A 16,310-nucleotide genomic window follows, 5' to 3' on the forward strand; every position below is an offset into this window, starting at 1 on the left:
GCACCCCAGTAGCAGCCCCTTTTATACAGTGACCCCAGTAGCAGCCCCCTTATACAGTGCCCTCAGTAGCAGCCCCCCTATACAGTGCCCCCAGTAGCAGCCCCATTTATACAGTGCCCCCAGTAGCAGCCCCTATACAGTGCCCCATTAGCAGCCCCCTTTATACAGTACCCCCAGTAGCAGCACCCTATACAGTGTCCCCAGTAGCAGCCCCCCTATACAGTGCCCCCAGTAGCAGCCCCCTTTATACAGTGTCCCCAGTAGCAGCCCCCTATACAGTGCCCCCAGTAGCAGCCCCCTTTATACAGTGCCCCCAGTAGCAGCCCCCTATACAGTGCCCCCAGTAGCAGCCATAAAGTGCCCCCAGTAGCAGCCCCTTTATACAGTACCCACAGTAGCAACCAGCCATATAGTGCACCCAATAGCAGCCCCCTATACACTGCCCCAGTAGCAGCCCCCTATACAGTGCCCCCAGTAGCAGCCCCTTTATACAGTGACCCCAGTAGCAACCCCCTATGCAGTGCCCCCAGTAGCAGCCCCTATACAGTGCTCCCATTAGCAGCCCCCTTATACAGTGCCCCCAGTACCAGTCCCCCTATACAGTGCTCCCAGTAGCAGCCCCCTTTACACAGTACACACAGTAGCAACCAGCCATATAGTGCCCCCAATAGCAGCCCCCTATACACTGCCCCAGTAGCAGCCTCCTATACAGTGCCCCCAGTAGCAGCCTCCTTTATACAGTGCCCCAAGTAGCAGCCCCCTATACAGTGCCCCCAGTAGCAGCCCCTATACAGTGCCTCCATTAGCAGCCCTCTATACAGTGCCCCCAGTAGCAGCCCCCTATACAGTGTCCCCAGTAGCAGCCCCCCTATACACTGCCCCCAGTAGCAGCCATACAGTGCCCCCAATAGCAGCCCCCTATACAGTGCCCCCAGTAGCAGCCCCTTTATACAGTGCCCCCAGTAGCAGCCCCCTATACAGTGCCCCCAGAAGCAGCCCCCTATACAGTGCCCCCAGTAGCAGCCCCTATACAGTGCCTCCATTAGCAACCCCCTACACAGTGCCCCCAGTAGCATCCCACTTTACACAGTGCCCCCAGTAGCAGCCATACAGTGCCCCCAATAGCAGCCCCCTATACAGTGCCCCAAGTAGCAGCCCCTTTATACAGTGCCCCCAGTAGCAGCCCCCTATACAGTGCCCCCAGTAGTAGCCCCTATACAGTGCCCCCATTAGCACCCCCTTATACAGTGCCCCCAGTAGCAGCACCCCATACAGTGCTCCCAGTAGCAGCCCCCTTTACACAGTGCCCCCAGTAGTAACCAGCCATATAGTGCCCCCAATAGCAGCCCCCTATACAGTGCCCCAGTAGCAGCCTCCTATACAGTGCCCCCAGTAGCAGCTTCCTTTATACAGTGCCCCCAGTAGCAGCCCCCTATACAGTGCCCCCAGTAGCAGCCCCTATACAGTGCCTCCATTAGCAGCCCCCTATACAGTTCCCCCAGTAGCATCCCCCTATACAGTGCCCCCAGTAGCAGCCCCCTTTATACAGTGCCCCCAGTAGCAGCCCCATTTATACAGTGCCCCCAGTAGCAGCCCCTATACAGTGCCCCCATTAGCAACCCCCTATACAGTGCCCCCAGTAGCAGCCACCCTATAGAATGCCCCCAGTAGCATCCGCCTTTCCACAGTGCCCCCCAGTAGCAGCCATACAGTACCCCCAATAGCAGCCCCCTATACAGTGCCCCCAGTAGCAGCCCCTTTATACAGTGCCCCCAGTAGCAGCCCCTATACAGTGCCCCCATTAGCAGCCCCCTATACAGTGCCCCCAGTAGCAGCCCCCCTATACAGTGCTCCCAGTAGCAGCCCCTTTACACAGTGCCCCCAGTAGCATCCAGCCATATAGTGCCCCAAATATCAGCCCCCTATACAGTGCCCCCAGTAGCAGCCTCCTATACAGTGCCCCCAGTAGCAGTCCACTTTATACAGTAGCAGCCCCCAATATCAGCCCCCTATACAGTGCCCCCAGTAGCAACCCCTATACAGTGCCTCCATTAGCAGCCCCCTATACAGTGCCCCCAGTAGCAGCCCCCCTATACAGTGCCCCCAGTAGCAGCCCCCTTTACACAGTGCCCCCAGTTTCAACCAGCCATACAGTGCCCCCAATAGCAGCCCCTTATACGGTGCCCTCAGTGGTATAGAGTGCCCCCAGTAGCAGCCCCCTTTACAGTGCCCCCAGTAGCAGCCCCATTTATACAGTGCCCCAAGGAGAAGCCCCCTATACAGTGCCCCCAGCAGCAGCCCCTATACAGTGCCCCCAGTAGCAGTCCCCTTATACAGTGCCCCCAGTAGCAGCCCCCTTTATACAGTGCCCCCAGTAGCAGCCATACAGTGCCCCCAATAGCAGCCCCCTATACAGTGCCCCAAGTAGCAGCCCCTTTATACAGTGCCCCCAGTAGCAGCCCCCTATACAGTGCCCCCAGTAGTAGCCCCTATACAGTGCCCCCATTAGCACCCCCTTATACAGTGCCCCCAGTAGCAGCCCCCCATACAGTGCTCCCAGTAGCAGCCCCCTTTACACAGTGCCCCCAGTAGTAACCAGCCATATAGTGCCCCCAATAGCAGCCCCCTATACAGTGCCCCAGTAGCAGCCTCCTATACAGTGCCCCCAGTAGCAGCCTCCTTTATACAGTGCCCCCAGTAGCAGCCCCCTATACAGTGCCCCCAGTAGCAGCCCCTATACAGTGCCTCCATTAGCAGCCCCCTATACAGTTCCCCCAGTAGCATCCCCCTATACAGTGTCCCCAGTAGCAGCCCCCCTATACAGTGCCCCCAGTAGCAGCCCCCTTTATACAGTGCCCCCAGTAGCAGCCCCATTTATACAGTGCCCCCAGTAGCAGCCCCTATACAGTGCCCCCATTAGCAACCCCCTATACAGTGCCCCCAGTAGCAGCCACCCTATAGAATGCCTCCAGTAGCATCCCCCTTTACACAGTGCCCCCCAGTAGCAGCCATACAGTACCCCCAATAGCAGCCCCCTATACAGTGCCCCCAGTAGCAGCCCCTTTATACAGTGCCCCCAGTAGCAGCCCCTATACAGTGCCCCCATTAGCAGCCCCCTATACAGTGCCCCCAGCAGCAGCCCCTATACAGTGCCCCCAGTAGCAGTCCCCTTATACAGTGCCCCCAGTAGCAGCCCCCTTTATACAGTGCCCCCAGTAGCAGCCATACAGTGCCCCCAATAGCAGCCCCCTATACAGTGCCCCAAGTAGCAGCCCCTTTATACAGTGCCCCCAGTAGCAGCCCCCTATACAGTGCCCCCAGTAGTAGCCCCTATACAGTGCCCCCATTAGCACCCCCTTATACAGTGCCCCCAGTAGCAGCCCCCCATACAGTGCTCCCAGTAGCAGCCCCCTTTACACAGTGCCCCCAGTAGTAACCAGCCATATAGTGCCCCCAATAGCAGCCCCCTATACAGTGCCCCAGTAGCAGCCTCCTATACAGTGCCCCCAGTAGCAGCCTCCTTTATACAGTGCCCCCAGTAGCAGCCCCCTATACAGTGCCCCCAGTAGCAGCCCCTATACAGTGCCTCCATTAGCAGCCCCCTATACAGTTCCCCCAGTAGCATCCCCCTATACAGTGTCCCCAGTAGCAGCCCCCCTATACAGTGCCCCCAGTAGCAGCCCCCTTTATACAGTGCCCCCAGTAGCAGCCCCATTTATACAGTGCCCCCAGTAGCAGCCCCTATACAGTGCCCCCATTAGCAACCCCCTATACAGTGCCCCCAGTAGCAGCCACCCTATAGAATGCCTCCAGTAGCATCCCCCTTTACACAGTGCCCCCCAGTAGCAGCCATACAGTACCCCCAATAGCAGCCCCCTATACAGTGCCCCCAGTAGCAGCCCCTTTATACAGTGCCCCCAGTAGCAGCCCCTATACAGTGCCCCCATTAGCAGCCCCCTATACAGTGCCCCCAGTAGCAGCCCCCCTATACAGTGCTCCCAGTAGCAGCCCCCTTTACACAGTGCCCCCAGTAGCATCCAGCCATATAGTGCCCCAAATATCAGCCCCCTATACAGTGCCCCCAGTAGCAGCCTCCTATACAGTGCCCCCAGTAGCAGTCCACTTTATACAGTAGCAGCCCCCAATATCAGCCCCCTATACAGTGCCCCCAGTAGCAACCCCTATACAGTGCCTCCATTAGCAGCCCCCTATACAGTGCCCCCAGTAGCAGCCCCCCTATACAGTGCCCCCAGTAGCAGCCCCCTTTACACAGTGCCACCAGTTTCAACCAGCCATACAGTGCCCCCAATAGCAGCCCCTTATACGGTGCCCTCAGTGGTATAGAGTGCCCCCAGTAGCAGCCCCCTATACAGTGCCCCCAGTAGCAGTCCCCCTATACAGTGCCCCCAGTAGCAGCCCCCTTTATACAGTGCCCCCAGTACCAGTCCCCTTATACAGTGCCCCCAGTAGCAGCCCCCTTTATACAGTGCCCCCAGTAGCAGCCCCCTTATACAGTTCCCCCAGTAGCAGCCCCCTTATACAGTGCCCCCAGTAGCAGCCCCCTATACAGTGCCCCTAGTAGCAGCCCCCTTTATACAGTTCCCCCAGTAGCAGCCCCCTTTATACAGTGCCCCCAGTAGCAGCCCCCTATACAGTGCCCCCAGTAGCAGCCCCTATACAGTGCCGCCAGTAGCAGCCCCCTTTACACAGTGCCCCTAGTAGCAGCCCCCTATACAGTGCCCCCAGTAGCAACCAGCCATACAGTGCCCCCAATAGCAGCCCCCCCATATACAGTGCCCCCAGTAACGCATACACACAAAAGAAAAAAAATAGACAACATACCTAATCCCCGCTCCAGTCGATGACCGCCGCTGTCCGCTGCTCCCGGCCCGCTCTGCACTATGGGAGAGACGCCATGACATGTCTTCCATCATCTGCTGCGGGGGGAGCCGGAATGGGAGCTCATGAGTGAGCTCCAGCCGGCTACCTCTGTGGCTGCAGCAGCCAATCAGAGTCTGTATGACTCTCATTGGCTGGCTGCGCTGCTATGACAAACACACAGCTGCCGCTGGCGGCTGTGTGTTTGTTTCTGTGTAGGGCAGACCGCTACTCTCTGCGGTCTGCCCTACACTTGTGGGGCCCTGGGGACACTAGCGGCAATCTACCGGCTGCACCGCCGCTAGTTCCGCCCGTGGCCTGTATAAATATATGGATCCACAGTTTAAATAGATTGATAAAGAGCGCTTAATGGAATTTAATTATAGGTAGCTCCGTTGAGACACAATGTTCCAAGTGAGTGTATCAATGAAAGGTACAATCCTTCTAGAATGGTTATGTTGGTCCAGCCTTAATTAAAGGAATTTTGCCGTGTGCTGGACGTGCCGGCGTTATAATTAATATCAGAAGGACAATGTAACACGGCTACCGGTGTGTGGGAAAGGAGAAAACAAATCTTTTACCTCCTTCTTCCCACAGAGGGAAACGCCGTGAGCATATCTTATTTTCCGGTAGTTGTCTCCTGCAGGAGAATATTTAGCTGAAAGGTGGCCGGAGTCTCCTCTCCCAGTCTCCGTCTGCTAGCGGGCAGTGTGATGACTGGGTGGATCCGGTATAGGTGACAAAGCACTCGATCTCTTCAATTACCAAGGGGTATTCACACATCCCTCTGAAGAAATCCCAATAGGGAAGAAACGCGTTAGGGCTACATTTGAGCTTATCTACATCATGCTGAATAAGCCTTGGTAATTGAAGTTAACCGGGGCTTTTGCACTCCCCGCATAAGGACAGAGTACAAGGATCGGGAGCTCCGTTATTTAGACCTTCAGACAGCGCTCTGAGCTGCATAATCTCGATACAGCAAAGAGACGGAGATCGCGTGCTTTGTGTGTCTCAACGGAGCTACCTATAATTAAATTTCATTAAGCGCTATTTATCCATCTATTTAAACTGCGGATCCATATATTTATACTGACATTTTTTTGTTATGTGGAACACTGGGCCTGATTCAGAGGTGCTCGCAAAAAGCAAGGGCTCGCTCTGAATCAGGGCGGGCGCTGGTTTTTTAGTTACCACCCACAACTTATGCGAGCGGCCAGGATGATGGTCGCGATGGTCAAGACCATCGCGACCATAGGGCTTGCGACGAGACCCTTGTGGTAGGGCCTCGAGGCCGCAAGCCCCAGAGAGCTTCTGGCTCTAATAGAGCCGGAAGCTCTCTCACTGACATCACTGGTGATGTCAGTGGGGCCATCCGCAAACGGCAGGCGTTCGCTTGGGAACGCCTCCGTTTGTGATGCCACCCCCCCGCCACGGCTACAAAACAGGACGAGCTGTCGATCAACATCGACAGCCGCCCCTTTTGTAGTGAGCCACGGAGCGAGTGCCTTTTGCGCTTGCTCCAGGGCTCGCGCGTGCGCACTGGGCCACCATCGACCCGCTTGCGAGCGCTATGCACTTGCGAGCAGGTCTGAATCAGGCCCACTGTGCCTAAACAGAGCTACCTATTTACCTTGTGAATTCACATATTCATATTCACATTTTTTGGAGTGTAATTATCCAAAGGAACTTTCATAAATCAAAGGATCTTCCTCTGTTGTGGATATCTTTTTTTATTTCATACTATATATTTTATCAATATTTGTACATTTTTATGATAATCATGCTCATCTCTATTAATGTTTTATGTTTATATGTTGTTTAGGAACATAAGGGTCAGTATATTATGTTATGCTAAATAAATATTGTTTATCTTTTTTAAATATTTGGGCACATTTTTTATTATCTATACATTTATACTTCTACAGCGCTGTCTTCTTGTTTTCTTTTTGGCTTGCTACCATTTTAGACAGCCGCGTGAGGTAAATTAACCCTATTGACTCTGGGCCTGATTCAGACCCGGTCGCAAGCGCTGAGCGCTCGCAACTGGGTCAATGGTGGCCCAGAGCGCATGCGCACGACGGAGCCGGCTCCGTCGTACGCATGCGCGAGACCCGGATAGCGACGGGCCAGTGGCTATTATTTTTTAATTATCTACATAAATAAATCATCAACTTTTTAAGGTTATGCTACAGCACATAGATGAGGGGGAAAATAATGATCAAAAAGTGATTACTTATGGGAATTTGTACATACAGTATATGTGCTGATGTAAATGTTACAATGCTGATTGAATGTTATGGCCAAATAATCACCCATGGAAATATGGCTTGCTGGAGCCAGTCATTAATACACATTTGGACAACTGTGTGGGGGTATTTGGTGCTAGTGGTACAATACAGCACAATACATGGATAAGAGGCCAGTACAATACAGCACAATACATGGACAAGAGGCCAGTACAATACAGCACAATACATGGATAAGAGGCCAGTACAATACAGCACAATACATGGATAAGAGGCCAGTACAATACAGCACAATACATGGATAAGAGGCCAGTACAATACAGCACAATAAATGGATAAGAGGTCAGTACAATACAGCACAATACATGGATAAGAGGCCAGTACAATACAGCACAATACATGGATAAGAGGCCAGTACAATACAGCACAATAAATGGATAAGAGGTCAGTACAATACAGCACAATACATGGATAAGAGGCCAGTACAATACAGCACAATACATGGACAAGAGGCCAGTACAATTCAGCACAATACATGGATAAGAGGCCAGTACAATACAGCACAATACATGGATAAGAGGCCAGTACAATACAGCACAATAAATGGATAAGAGGTCAGTACAATACAGCACAATACATGGATAAGAGGCCAGTACAATACAGCACAATACATGGACAAGAGGCCAGTACAATTCAGCACAATACATGGATAAGAGGCCAGTACAATACAGCACAATACATGGATAAAAGGCCAGTACAATACAGCACAATACATGGATAAGAGGCCAGTACAATACAGCACAATAAATGGATAAGAGGTCAGTACAATACAGCACAATACATGGATAAGAGGCCAGTACAATACAGCACAATACATGGATGAGAGGCCAGTACAATACAGCACAATACATGGATGAGAGGCCAGTACAATATAGCACAATACATGGATAAGAGGCCAGTACAATACAGCACAATACATGGATAAGAGGCCAGTACAATACAGCACAATACATGGATGAGAGGCCAGTACAATACAGCACAATACATGGATAAGAGGCCAGTACAATACAGCACGATACATGTATAAGAGGCCAGTACAATACAGCACAATACATGGATAAGAGGCCATTACAATACAGCACAATACATGGATAAGAGGCCAGTACAATACAGCACGATACATGGATAAGAGGCCAGTACAATACAGCACGATACATGGATAAGAGGCCAGTACAATACAGCACAATACATGGATGAGAGGCCAGTACAATACATGGATAGCTGCAGATGCATTACACTTCATAGGACATAGCAGAACAGTCCTTCTCACTCTGTCCAAGGAGACAGTTGCAAATGCTTTCTATGGAAGAGATGTATCAAACCTTTGAAAAGAGATAAAGTGGAAAGAAATAAAGTACCAGCCAATTAGCTTCTGCCTGTCAATTTTCAAACAGGATGGGTACGGAATGTAGGCACTCGGTATCCTAGCAGTCAAAATCCCGACGCTGGCATCCCAACAGGGTTAGGATACTGACACCTGACGGTAGGAATCCTAACCCTCCCCCTCTCCCTACTCTAACTCTCCCTACTCGGCACATTTACCTAGCCTCCCCCACTAGTGCCTAAACCTAACCTCCGCCTCCCCGCACCCTAAACCTAACCCTCCCCCCCTAATGCCTAACCCTAATCCTTCCCTTAGTGCCTAACCCTAACCCCTAACACCTCCCAACCACACTACTTACCTTTGGGATTCCGGTGCCAGGATTCTGACAGGATTCTGGCGCCGGTATTCTAAGTTCTGGCAACCCCCGTGCCGGGATACTTAACGTATCCATTATAAAAAACACAGGCTGTAAAATGGCAGTTAAATGCTGATTGTTGGTACTTTTTCTTTCTTCACTTTATCTCTCCCCAAAGTTTGATACATCTCACCTTATGTATAACCACTAAGAACAGCAATTAACAGCAACCTGTGTGTATAAAAAAATGTGTTATGCACATTTGAAACTTAAAACTTTTTTATAGTCTTCAGTCAGTCTGTCCACACGAGTCAGTAAAGGTCTCTTCTCATTTGCTGAGAAAGAATGGTGACTGTGTATTAAATGCTTGGCTAGGTCACAACTCAAATTACAAAACACACATCTCATAATAAAATTGTTCATAAAACACGTGCGACATAGATGTGTTATAATCTTATCTATCTCCCTTCATAACACAAATTCCTGTTTTGTTTTTGCAATCCAGGCTTTGCCAGAGTGATGGGTTTCTCTGATCCGATCACAATTCTTCTGTCCGCTATGGCGTGCGTTTTTGTGGCTGTTGTCTTCTACAAACAGAAGAAACGCATACATCCGAATTATCCTCCCGGACCATGGCCATTCCCAGTTATAGGAAATATTCCCATTTTGAACTTCAAGAAACCCCATCTATCATTCCAAAAGGTAATATTTTAGGTAATGAGATTAATGAATAATTAAGGCTGGAGATTAGCAATAATTGACCTTCCTTATAGTGATGTAAAAGTCCATGTCTGTTCTGAGTTGTAGGATACAAGCTCTGAGATTCTGTTCTAACTGGCAAATACACACAGATTAAACCAAATTGTCCCTGACTACACAACTGGAACTACTGGAACTAGAAGTTGTCACTGACAGCCAGTACTGGATCATCACTAAAGTTATTACTCTGAAACTTGACATACTGTATGCTTGGGGCATTGATAAGTGGAAAATTGTTGTAATAGGGGAAAAAAAAAACTTTTGATGTTGGTATATATTGTCCTCCTTACTATCAAAAGTTACATGAGGATTACATTTAATTTTTACCTCTGAAGGTTTAGGGAAGTGTTTTACTTGTAAGGTTGGTCACAACAAGGTGTTCTAGATTAAAGGCTTAGGGGCTCTTCAAAGCCAGGCAGATGTCTGGATTTGATATTAGTTTAAACCTGAAGAATTCAGAGATTGGGGACGGGGAAAGATTTATAGACGTGAACCTGAACTTGGGGCCTGATTCAGAGCCGGACGCTATTTGCGCTCGCTCGTTCAGAAAAAGGGGCTGGCTATTTAAATTGAGCGCTCGCTCTTTGCGGTCTGTTGACGCCTCTATGTCTGATTGAGCGTCCGAAACATGCGCTCGCTATTTTGTAAAGACGCCCCTTGGCTGCTCGCATCATACATCATCTCCGCTATTTATTTGATTAATCGAGTACATCGAAAGGCGTATGAACTGCTCGTTATTCTTGAGGTAGCATTTTCCTACCGCAATCATGCGAGCAGTTCAGGCTAAAAGACAACCAAGTGACGTGGTCGATGACGCTGCTTTGTTAATTATGCACACCTTTAAAACGCCCGTTTTGACCGTTTGGCACGCCTGCGTGCCGGTTCTCCACTCCCTGTTTTCAAGCACCTTCCCCTTTTACCACGCACAAATGCCTCATCCTGTCACTCAAATTAACAGGCACTCGCTATTTTGCGAGCACAATATTTCCGACCGCACTGACTGGTTGGCACATGCGCATTACGACCCATACGCATGCGCATATGTGCGAACATCGCTCGGAGCGAAGGAGCGGCCGCTTACGAGCGGCTCTGAATCAGGCCCTTGGATCCCATGAAAAAGAACATGTCATACAGTACAGTTTACTCAGATCTTCAGTTCAGATGTGGTCCTCAAAATTATTAGCAAGACGATGGGCAGAAGTTGTATAACTCTGGTACACTTACTGAGTAAAGCTTATTGTTTCACCTGGTACAAATTACTTTTAAACACGTGTTCAAGCAAGTAAATATACTGATTAAAAATGAGAAAAATTATTTAGGGATAATCATTTGTCACAAATGTTTTTTATTATAATCAAAGCAGCTTTCGCAACTCAAGTCCTCAGGGACCAGTGACAGTGCATGTTTTTCCAGATCTCCTAAATTGTATTTATTACTGGTTGAAGCGTTTTTAAAAAAAATCTACAGATGGTGCCTATCATTTCACTTGTGTTACTGATGAGGTCTGGAACACATGCACTGTTAGAGGTCCCTGAGGGCTGGAGTTGGAAAACACTTGTGTAAAGTATAAGCAGGATCAGCTCAGGAATTTGTGATCCAACTGCACAAATCTGTAGAACAATTAACAAAAAAAATCAGGATAAACCTTTTCTAACTTTCATCCATTCGGTTTATGTTATCGTCCCAGGACATTACACAGCATAGTTACATGCCCAATATACAGATACAGTATGTCCACTTGCATCTTTGCTGCATACGCGATAAAATGATGGAATCTTGACATGTTTACATGCAATCCAAATTCAGTTTTAAAATCCAAATTCCGAACCGCAAGAAGATCCAAACCAGAACTTGATTCGACTCGGTACCTCAAAGTGATTCCGGACTCTGGGCCTGATTCAGAGCCGGACGCTCTAACAGAGCGCTCGCTCTGAATCAGGGCCGTCCCTCTGTTTTTTTTTAGCGGCCTCCTGGCCGCTCGCATAGCTGTGGGTGACCACCCACAGCTATAGCTAGCGGTCAAAAAGATGGTCGCGATGGTCAAGACCATCGCGACCATCGGGCTTGCGACGAGACCCTTGTGGTAGGGTCTCATTACCGCAATCCCTGGAGTGCTTTTGGCTCTATATCTCATGGGAACGCCTCCGTCTGGGCAGCCACGCCCCCAGCCCACCCACCAAAGGGGGCATGCTGTCACTCAACATCGACAGCACGCCCCCTTTGTAGCGATACCCGGAGCGATGGCTTCCCCATCTCTGTCCGAGTCTCACGCATGCGCACGACGGAGCCGGCTCCGTCGTGCGCATGCACACTGGGCCACCATCGACTCACTTGCGAGCGAATAGTGCTCATGAGCGGGTCTGAATCAGGCCCTCTGTTCGACTTGGAACCCCTAAATTTGGTTCTAGTCGGTTCTCTAAGAACCGAACCTGCACATCTCTAATTTATATCATTTAATGATATATGAAAATAATAACCTTATCCCCATCAAAAACATTTTTTTATCATTACGTCAATTTTGCAAAATAATACACTGACAATCAGAATATAATATACAGATACTGAAAGTTTCCTATAAAAAAAAACGACATTCTTCACATAGAAAAATCTAAATTATTACAAATATTGTACATGATAGGCTGCAGATAAGGCTTTTAAATAAGGTTACATAAAATAAATACAATGACATTTCAAGTGGGAATATCCAAACCACTGAACATTAAATACATTACTGTGATTTAAATCGTATTTTCAAAAAAAACAAAAAACAAACTTTAAATAAGTATGAAACAAAACAGAAAAGAAATATGCCCGCGGTCGGTTTTACCCATATCATACATGGTACGAGCAGCGTGGCAATATTAATGCCATAAATGTATACAAAACAGAAACACTTTTGCTATCGGCGCTAACGATAATATACTGCAAATTTATGTGTGTGCAGCAAATAAAACAAAGGGGATTTTGTCATGATTTGATCAAAGCATTTAAGCCTGCAGCCCAGCGTCAAGGGACCCCATTTTTCAGCAGGTCCCTAACACTAGCATATATGCCCAGCACATCATTACATTGCAGTTACATGTACTCCCCTCCTAGATACAGAGGGACACATCTATACAGGGGCTGGCTGTGAGCCACACCCAACTAGGCCTTTTATAGCCTTAATTGAAAGCTGCATGTATGCAAGGATTTGTTATGTAATGCCAGGGGGCTGGTTAGCCGTCGGATCAAATACTGATAGTGACAGCCCTACTGATCGAAATCCCGACTGCAGCAGTAAGTACCCTAACTCTCTCCTCTCCCTACCCTAACCCTCCCTTAGTGGTGCCTAATCCTAACCTCCCCCTCCCCGCACCCTAAACCTAACCCTCCCACGGGGGTGCCTAACCCTAACCCTCCCTAGTGGTGCCTAACCCTAACCCCCCCTAGTGGTGCCTAACCCTAACCTCCCCTAGGGGTGCCTAGCCCTAACCCCCCCTAGTGGTGCCTAACCCTAACCCCCCCTAGTGGTGCCTAACCCTAACCTCCCCTAGTGGTGCCTAACCCTAACCCCCCCTAGTGGTGCCTAACCCTAACCCCCCCTAGTGGTGCCTAACCCTAACCTCCCCTAGTGGTATCTAACCCTGAGCCCCCCTAGGGGTGCCTAACCCTAACCCCCCCTTTCCCTACCCTAACCCTTCCCCTAGTGGTGCCTAACCCTAAGTCCCCCCAGGGGTCCCTAAACCTAAATCACCCCTCCCCGCGTGGCTAGACGCTAAGACACTCAGCTTACCTTCGTTCAGTAAGCCGGGTGTCGGGATTTTGTAGTGGGGCTAATGATAGGCGTCGGGATTTCGACGCCTATCTTTAGTCCCATATCGGGATGTAAGTGTCGGGATATCGGCAGACGGGATAGCGCCCGACGGTATCCTGACTGCATTCCGTATGCAAACACTAAACTTTGCTCAAGAAATCTAAAGTAAAAAAAAGATTGCACTGTACCTATAAAATGGGTGTAGTATGTATTACCGCCGGCCTCCTGACTACATCCCTATAAATGTATACTTTTGCTATTCCCGTTTGTTGGAAATGACTAGTTCATATTTTAAGTCTATTAAGTCTTTACTTTGCTATCTAGATTTAAATATAAATGATAGACATACTGTAGTTAATTTGTACATATAAAAAAGTTATTTAAACATTTAAATACATTAATAAATCCATTTATAAAATAAAAAAGAGAAAGTAGAGGTATAGATTTACGTTTCTGCCCTGTATGATTAGAATTTGGAACTTGTTATGACCTTCAGTCAGCACTTACTGACCTGTCACTATCACATAACTGTCATATATGATTACTAATATATACTGGATTTTTTATTTTATAAATTATAAGAAGCCATGCTTGTTGCTTGTTTATCTAATCATTTATATTTAAATATACTCACTCACTGCTAGCTAAAAGTAGGTGAGATGCACCACGTGAGTTTCTACCATTTGTAATCAAAATTGTACTTACGCGCACTCTTGCAGTCCCCAAAATCAGCAGGAATAGCCTAGCGCCCGTTTATTCCTCAGATGTAATTTTTTATTTTTTATGTACAAATTTGTATACTAATATATATTCAGCCCCTAACTCCTATGTAAAGTTTTTTTTATGAGAATTATTTGTTAAATCAGTGGTTCCCAAACTGGGTGACGTGGTACCTTCTTGCGCCATGAATCACATGCAGGGGTGCCATGGGTTGGTGGTCCAGGACCAAATCAAATTATGTATTCGATGTGATTGCCACTAGAATGCCATCAGAGGCACCATTCATCACCCCACATTTAGGGGCTATTGTATGGAATGCCGTCAGAGGCACCTTCATCGGCCCCCCCATTTAGGGACTATCGTATGTACCGATCTAAGCACACTGCATTGCCAGCATCAGGCCTACTTCAACCAAACTCTCTGAATTATTATAGAAACTCACAGGAAAAAGGTACAGTACCATAGGCAAACGCAGGGGGGGTTTCCTTCTGCCTGGAAACACCCCTCCCCAGCGCACACATTGACCACAATAGAAAAAGTAATATAATAGAATGTTACTAGTGCTGCATCTTCTTCTCAGTACCACAAATGAAATGATTAGGAAAAGGGAGGTGAATGTGGGTACTACAGAACTTTGGTGCCATTCTGTCTACTAGTTAGAGCTCCATCCAGCTCTGGATATGGAAACTATCATTATGGTGAGGTAGCTTCAGTGTAATATCAAGTTTCCAAGCCCTGCCTACTTTATACTTCGTTCCAGTCATTTCTACATATTTATTTGTCTATAACTTCAGATAGTAAATATAACTGCGGTTAGTGGAAAGCCTTCCATCAGACAATGACTACGCTCAGGGGCAGCAATTAGTGTTAGTGATTGATGCTTTGTAAATTGCTGGAGCTCCTGACTCACCATATTGTAATCTGCCAAGTGTTACTACTCATACCTCCAGGTAACCTGTACCTGACACTTTCTGTGTGTTTCACACACGCCTACAAATTGCAAGTACACAATGCTACAAACACTCTGTAGTTGGACAACTGCACTTTTTCATTACAATTCAAAAAGAAATGTCATGTCTTGCAACTTTTCCCTGTCGCCCTCATTAATACCGTCAATATCAATGTGTAGGAAACAAAACATTAAAGTAAAGTTTTATATATAGTGTGTGTATATTTGTGTGTATATATATATATATATACTGTATATATACAGTATATATATATATATATACATATATACACAAAGGGATGGCAGCACTTTGTGCGTGTAATAAAAAGATGACTTTTACTACACATACTGTATGCTCACGTATATCAAGATAGCAGATAATTAGCCTCACGATCCCTCTCCGGTGAGCACCCAGCCTTGGATCACGCTGGCTCCAAAGCAGTTCACAGACACTTCCTAGGTCTCCGGCTAACTGGAACCCGGCAAATGACGTCAACGCGTCTGCGTCCTCCAAACCGATTGTCACAGACAAAATGAAGTGTTTTTAAAGAAAAAGGCTCCAAAAATAATCAATTATTGACAACATAATGAGGTCAGGTAGATAAATAATCAGCATTCAAATTGGAGACAGAGAAAAAGAGGGAGAGAAAGAAAAACAAAAACAAAGTGAAAACATAGTTTCAACAAAAAGAAACCAGGTGCATAAACATGTAATGACTGGTCTGATTGAGGTCCTGATTCAGAGATGTACATTAATCTGATGATTAACGTACTGTACATCTTCAATGTTGAGGGGTCTGCGCTGGCAGAAAGGGTCCTTCGATCTCGCTTGCAGATGCCCCCCAAGCCGCAGCAAGATTGAAATGCCATGGCGTTATCCGGGGGGACGAGGGCAGGGTCTGTGTCTGTGGATGTAGAGTTCTGGCCTCTTAAGTGACCAGTACTCTATCACACTACAAACACAGACAAATGTATATTAGGGCGCTGGTCTACCTGGTGACAATAATTACTAATCACATTTCAGCTTTCTAAAGGGTATTTCAAAAGAGTATTTCTCCCTTTCAATTGATACCAACTAATTTCATGAAACTTCATAAAATAAATCGCTATTTAATTAGTAGGAAAAAATATTCAATTGATTAAAACTGATAGATAAATAATAATACAGCACACATAAAAACAATAATATACATTCGCAGAATTTAGTAACTGGATTCAATTCATAT

General features: G+C 47.5%; 1 protein-coding gene across 1 annotated transcript in view; it reads left to right on the top strand.

Moving 5' to 3' along the window:
• Positions 1–16,310, top strand: part of MMUT (methylmalonyl-CoA mutase) — a 290,597-nt gene that overhangs the window by 2,960 nt on the left and 271,327 nt on the right. Inside the window, exon 2 of the mRNA XM_088467254.1 lies at positions 9,369–9,565. Within this exon, the coding sequence (XP_088323380.1) occupies positions 9,383–9,565 (183 nt within the window). The 5' untranslated portion in view covers positions 9,369–9,382. The remainder of the gene's footprint in view (positions 1–9,368; positions 9,566–16,310) is intronic.

This window comes from Taudactylus pleione, unplaced genomic scaffold (genome assembly GCF_031769625.1).
Source record: "Taudactylus pleione unplaced genomic scaffold, aTauple2 ptg000070l, whole genome shotgun sequence".
In the NCBI taxonomy this organism is placed as follows: domain Eukaryota; kingdom Metazoa; phylum Chordata; class Amphibia; order Anura; family Myobatrachidae; genus Taudactylus; species Taudactylus pleione.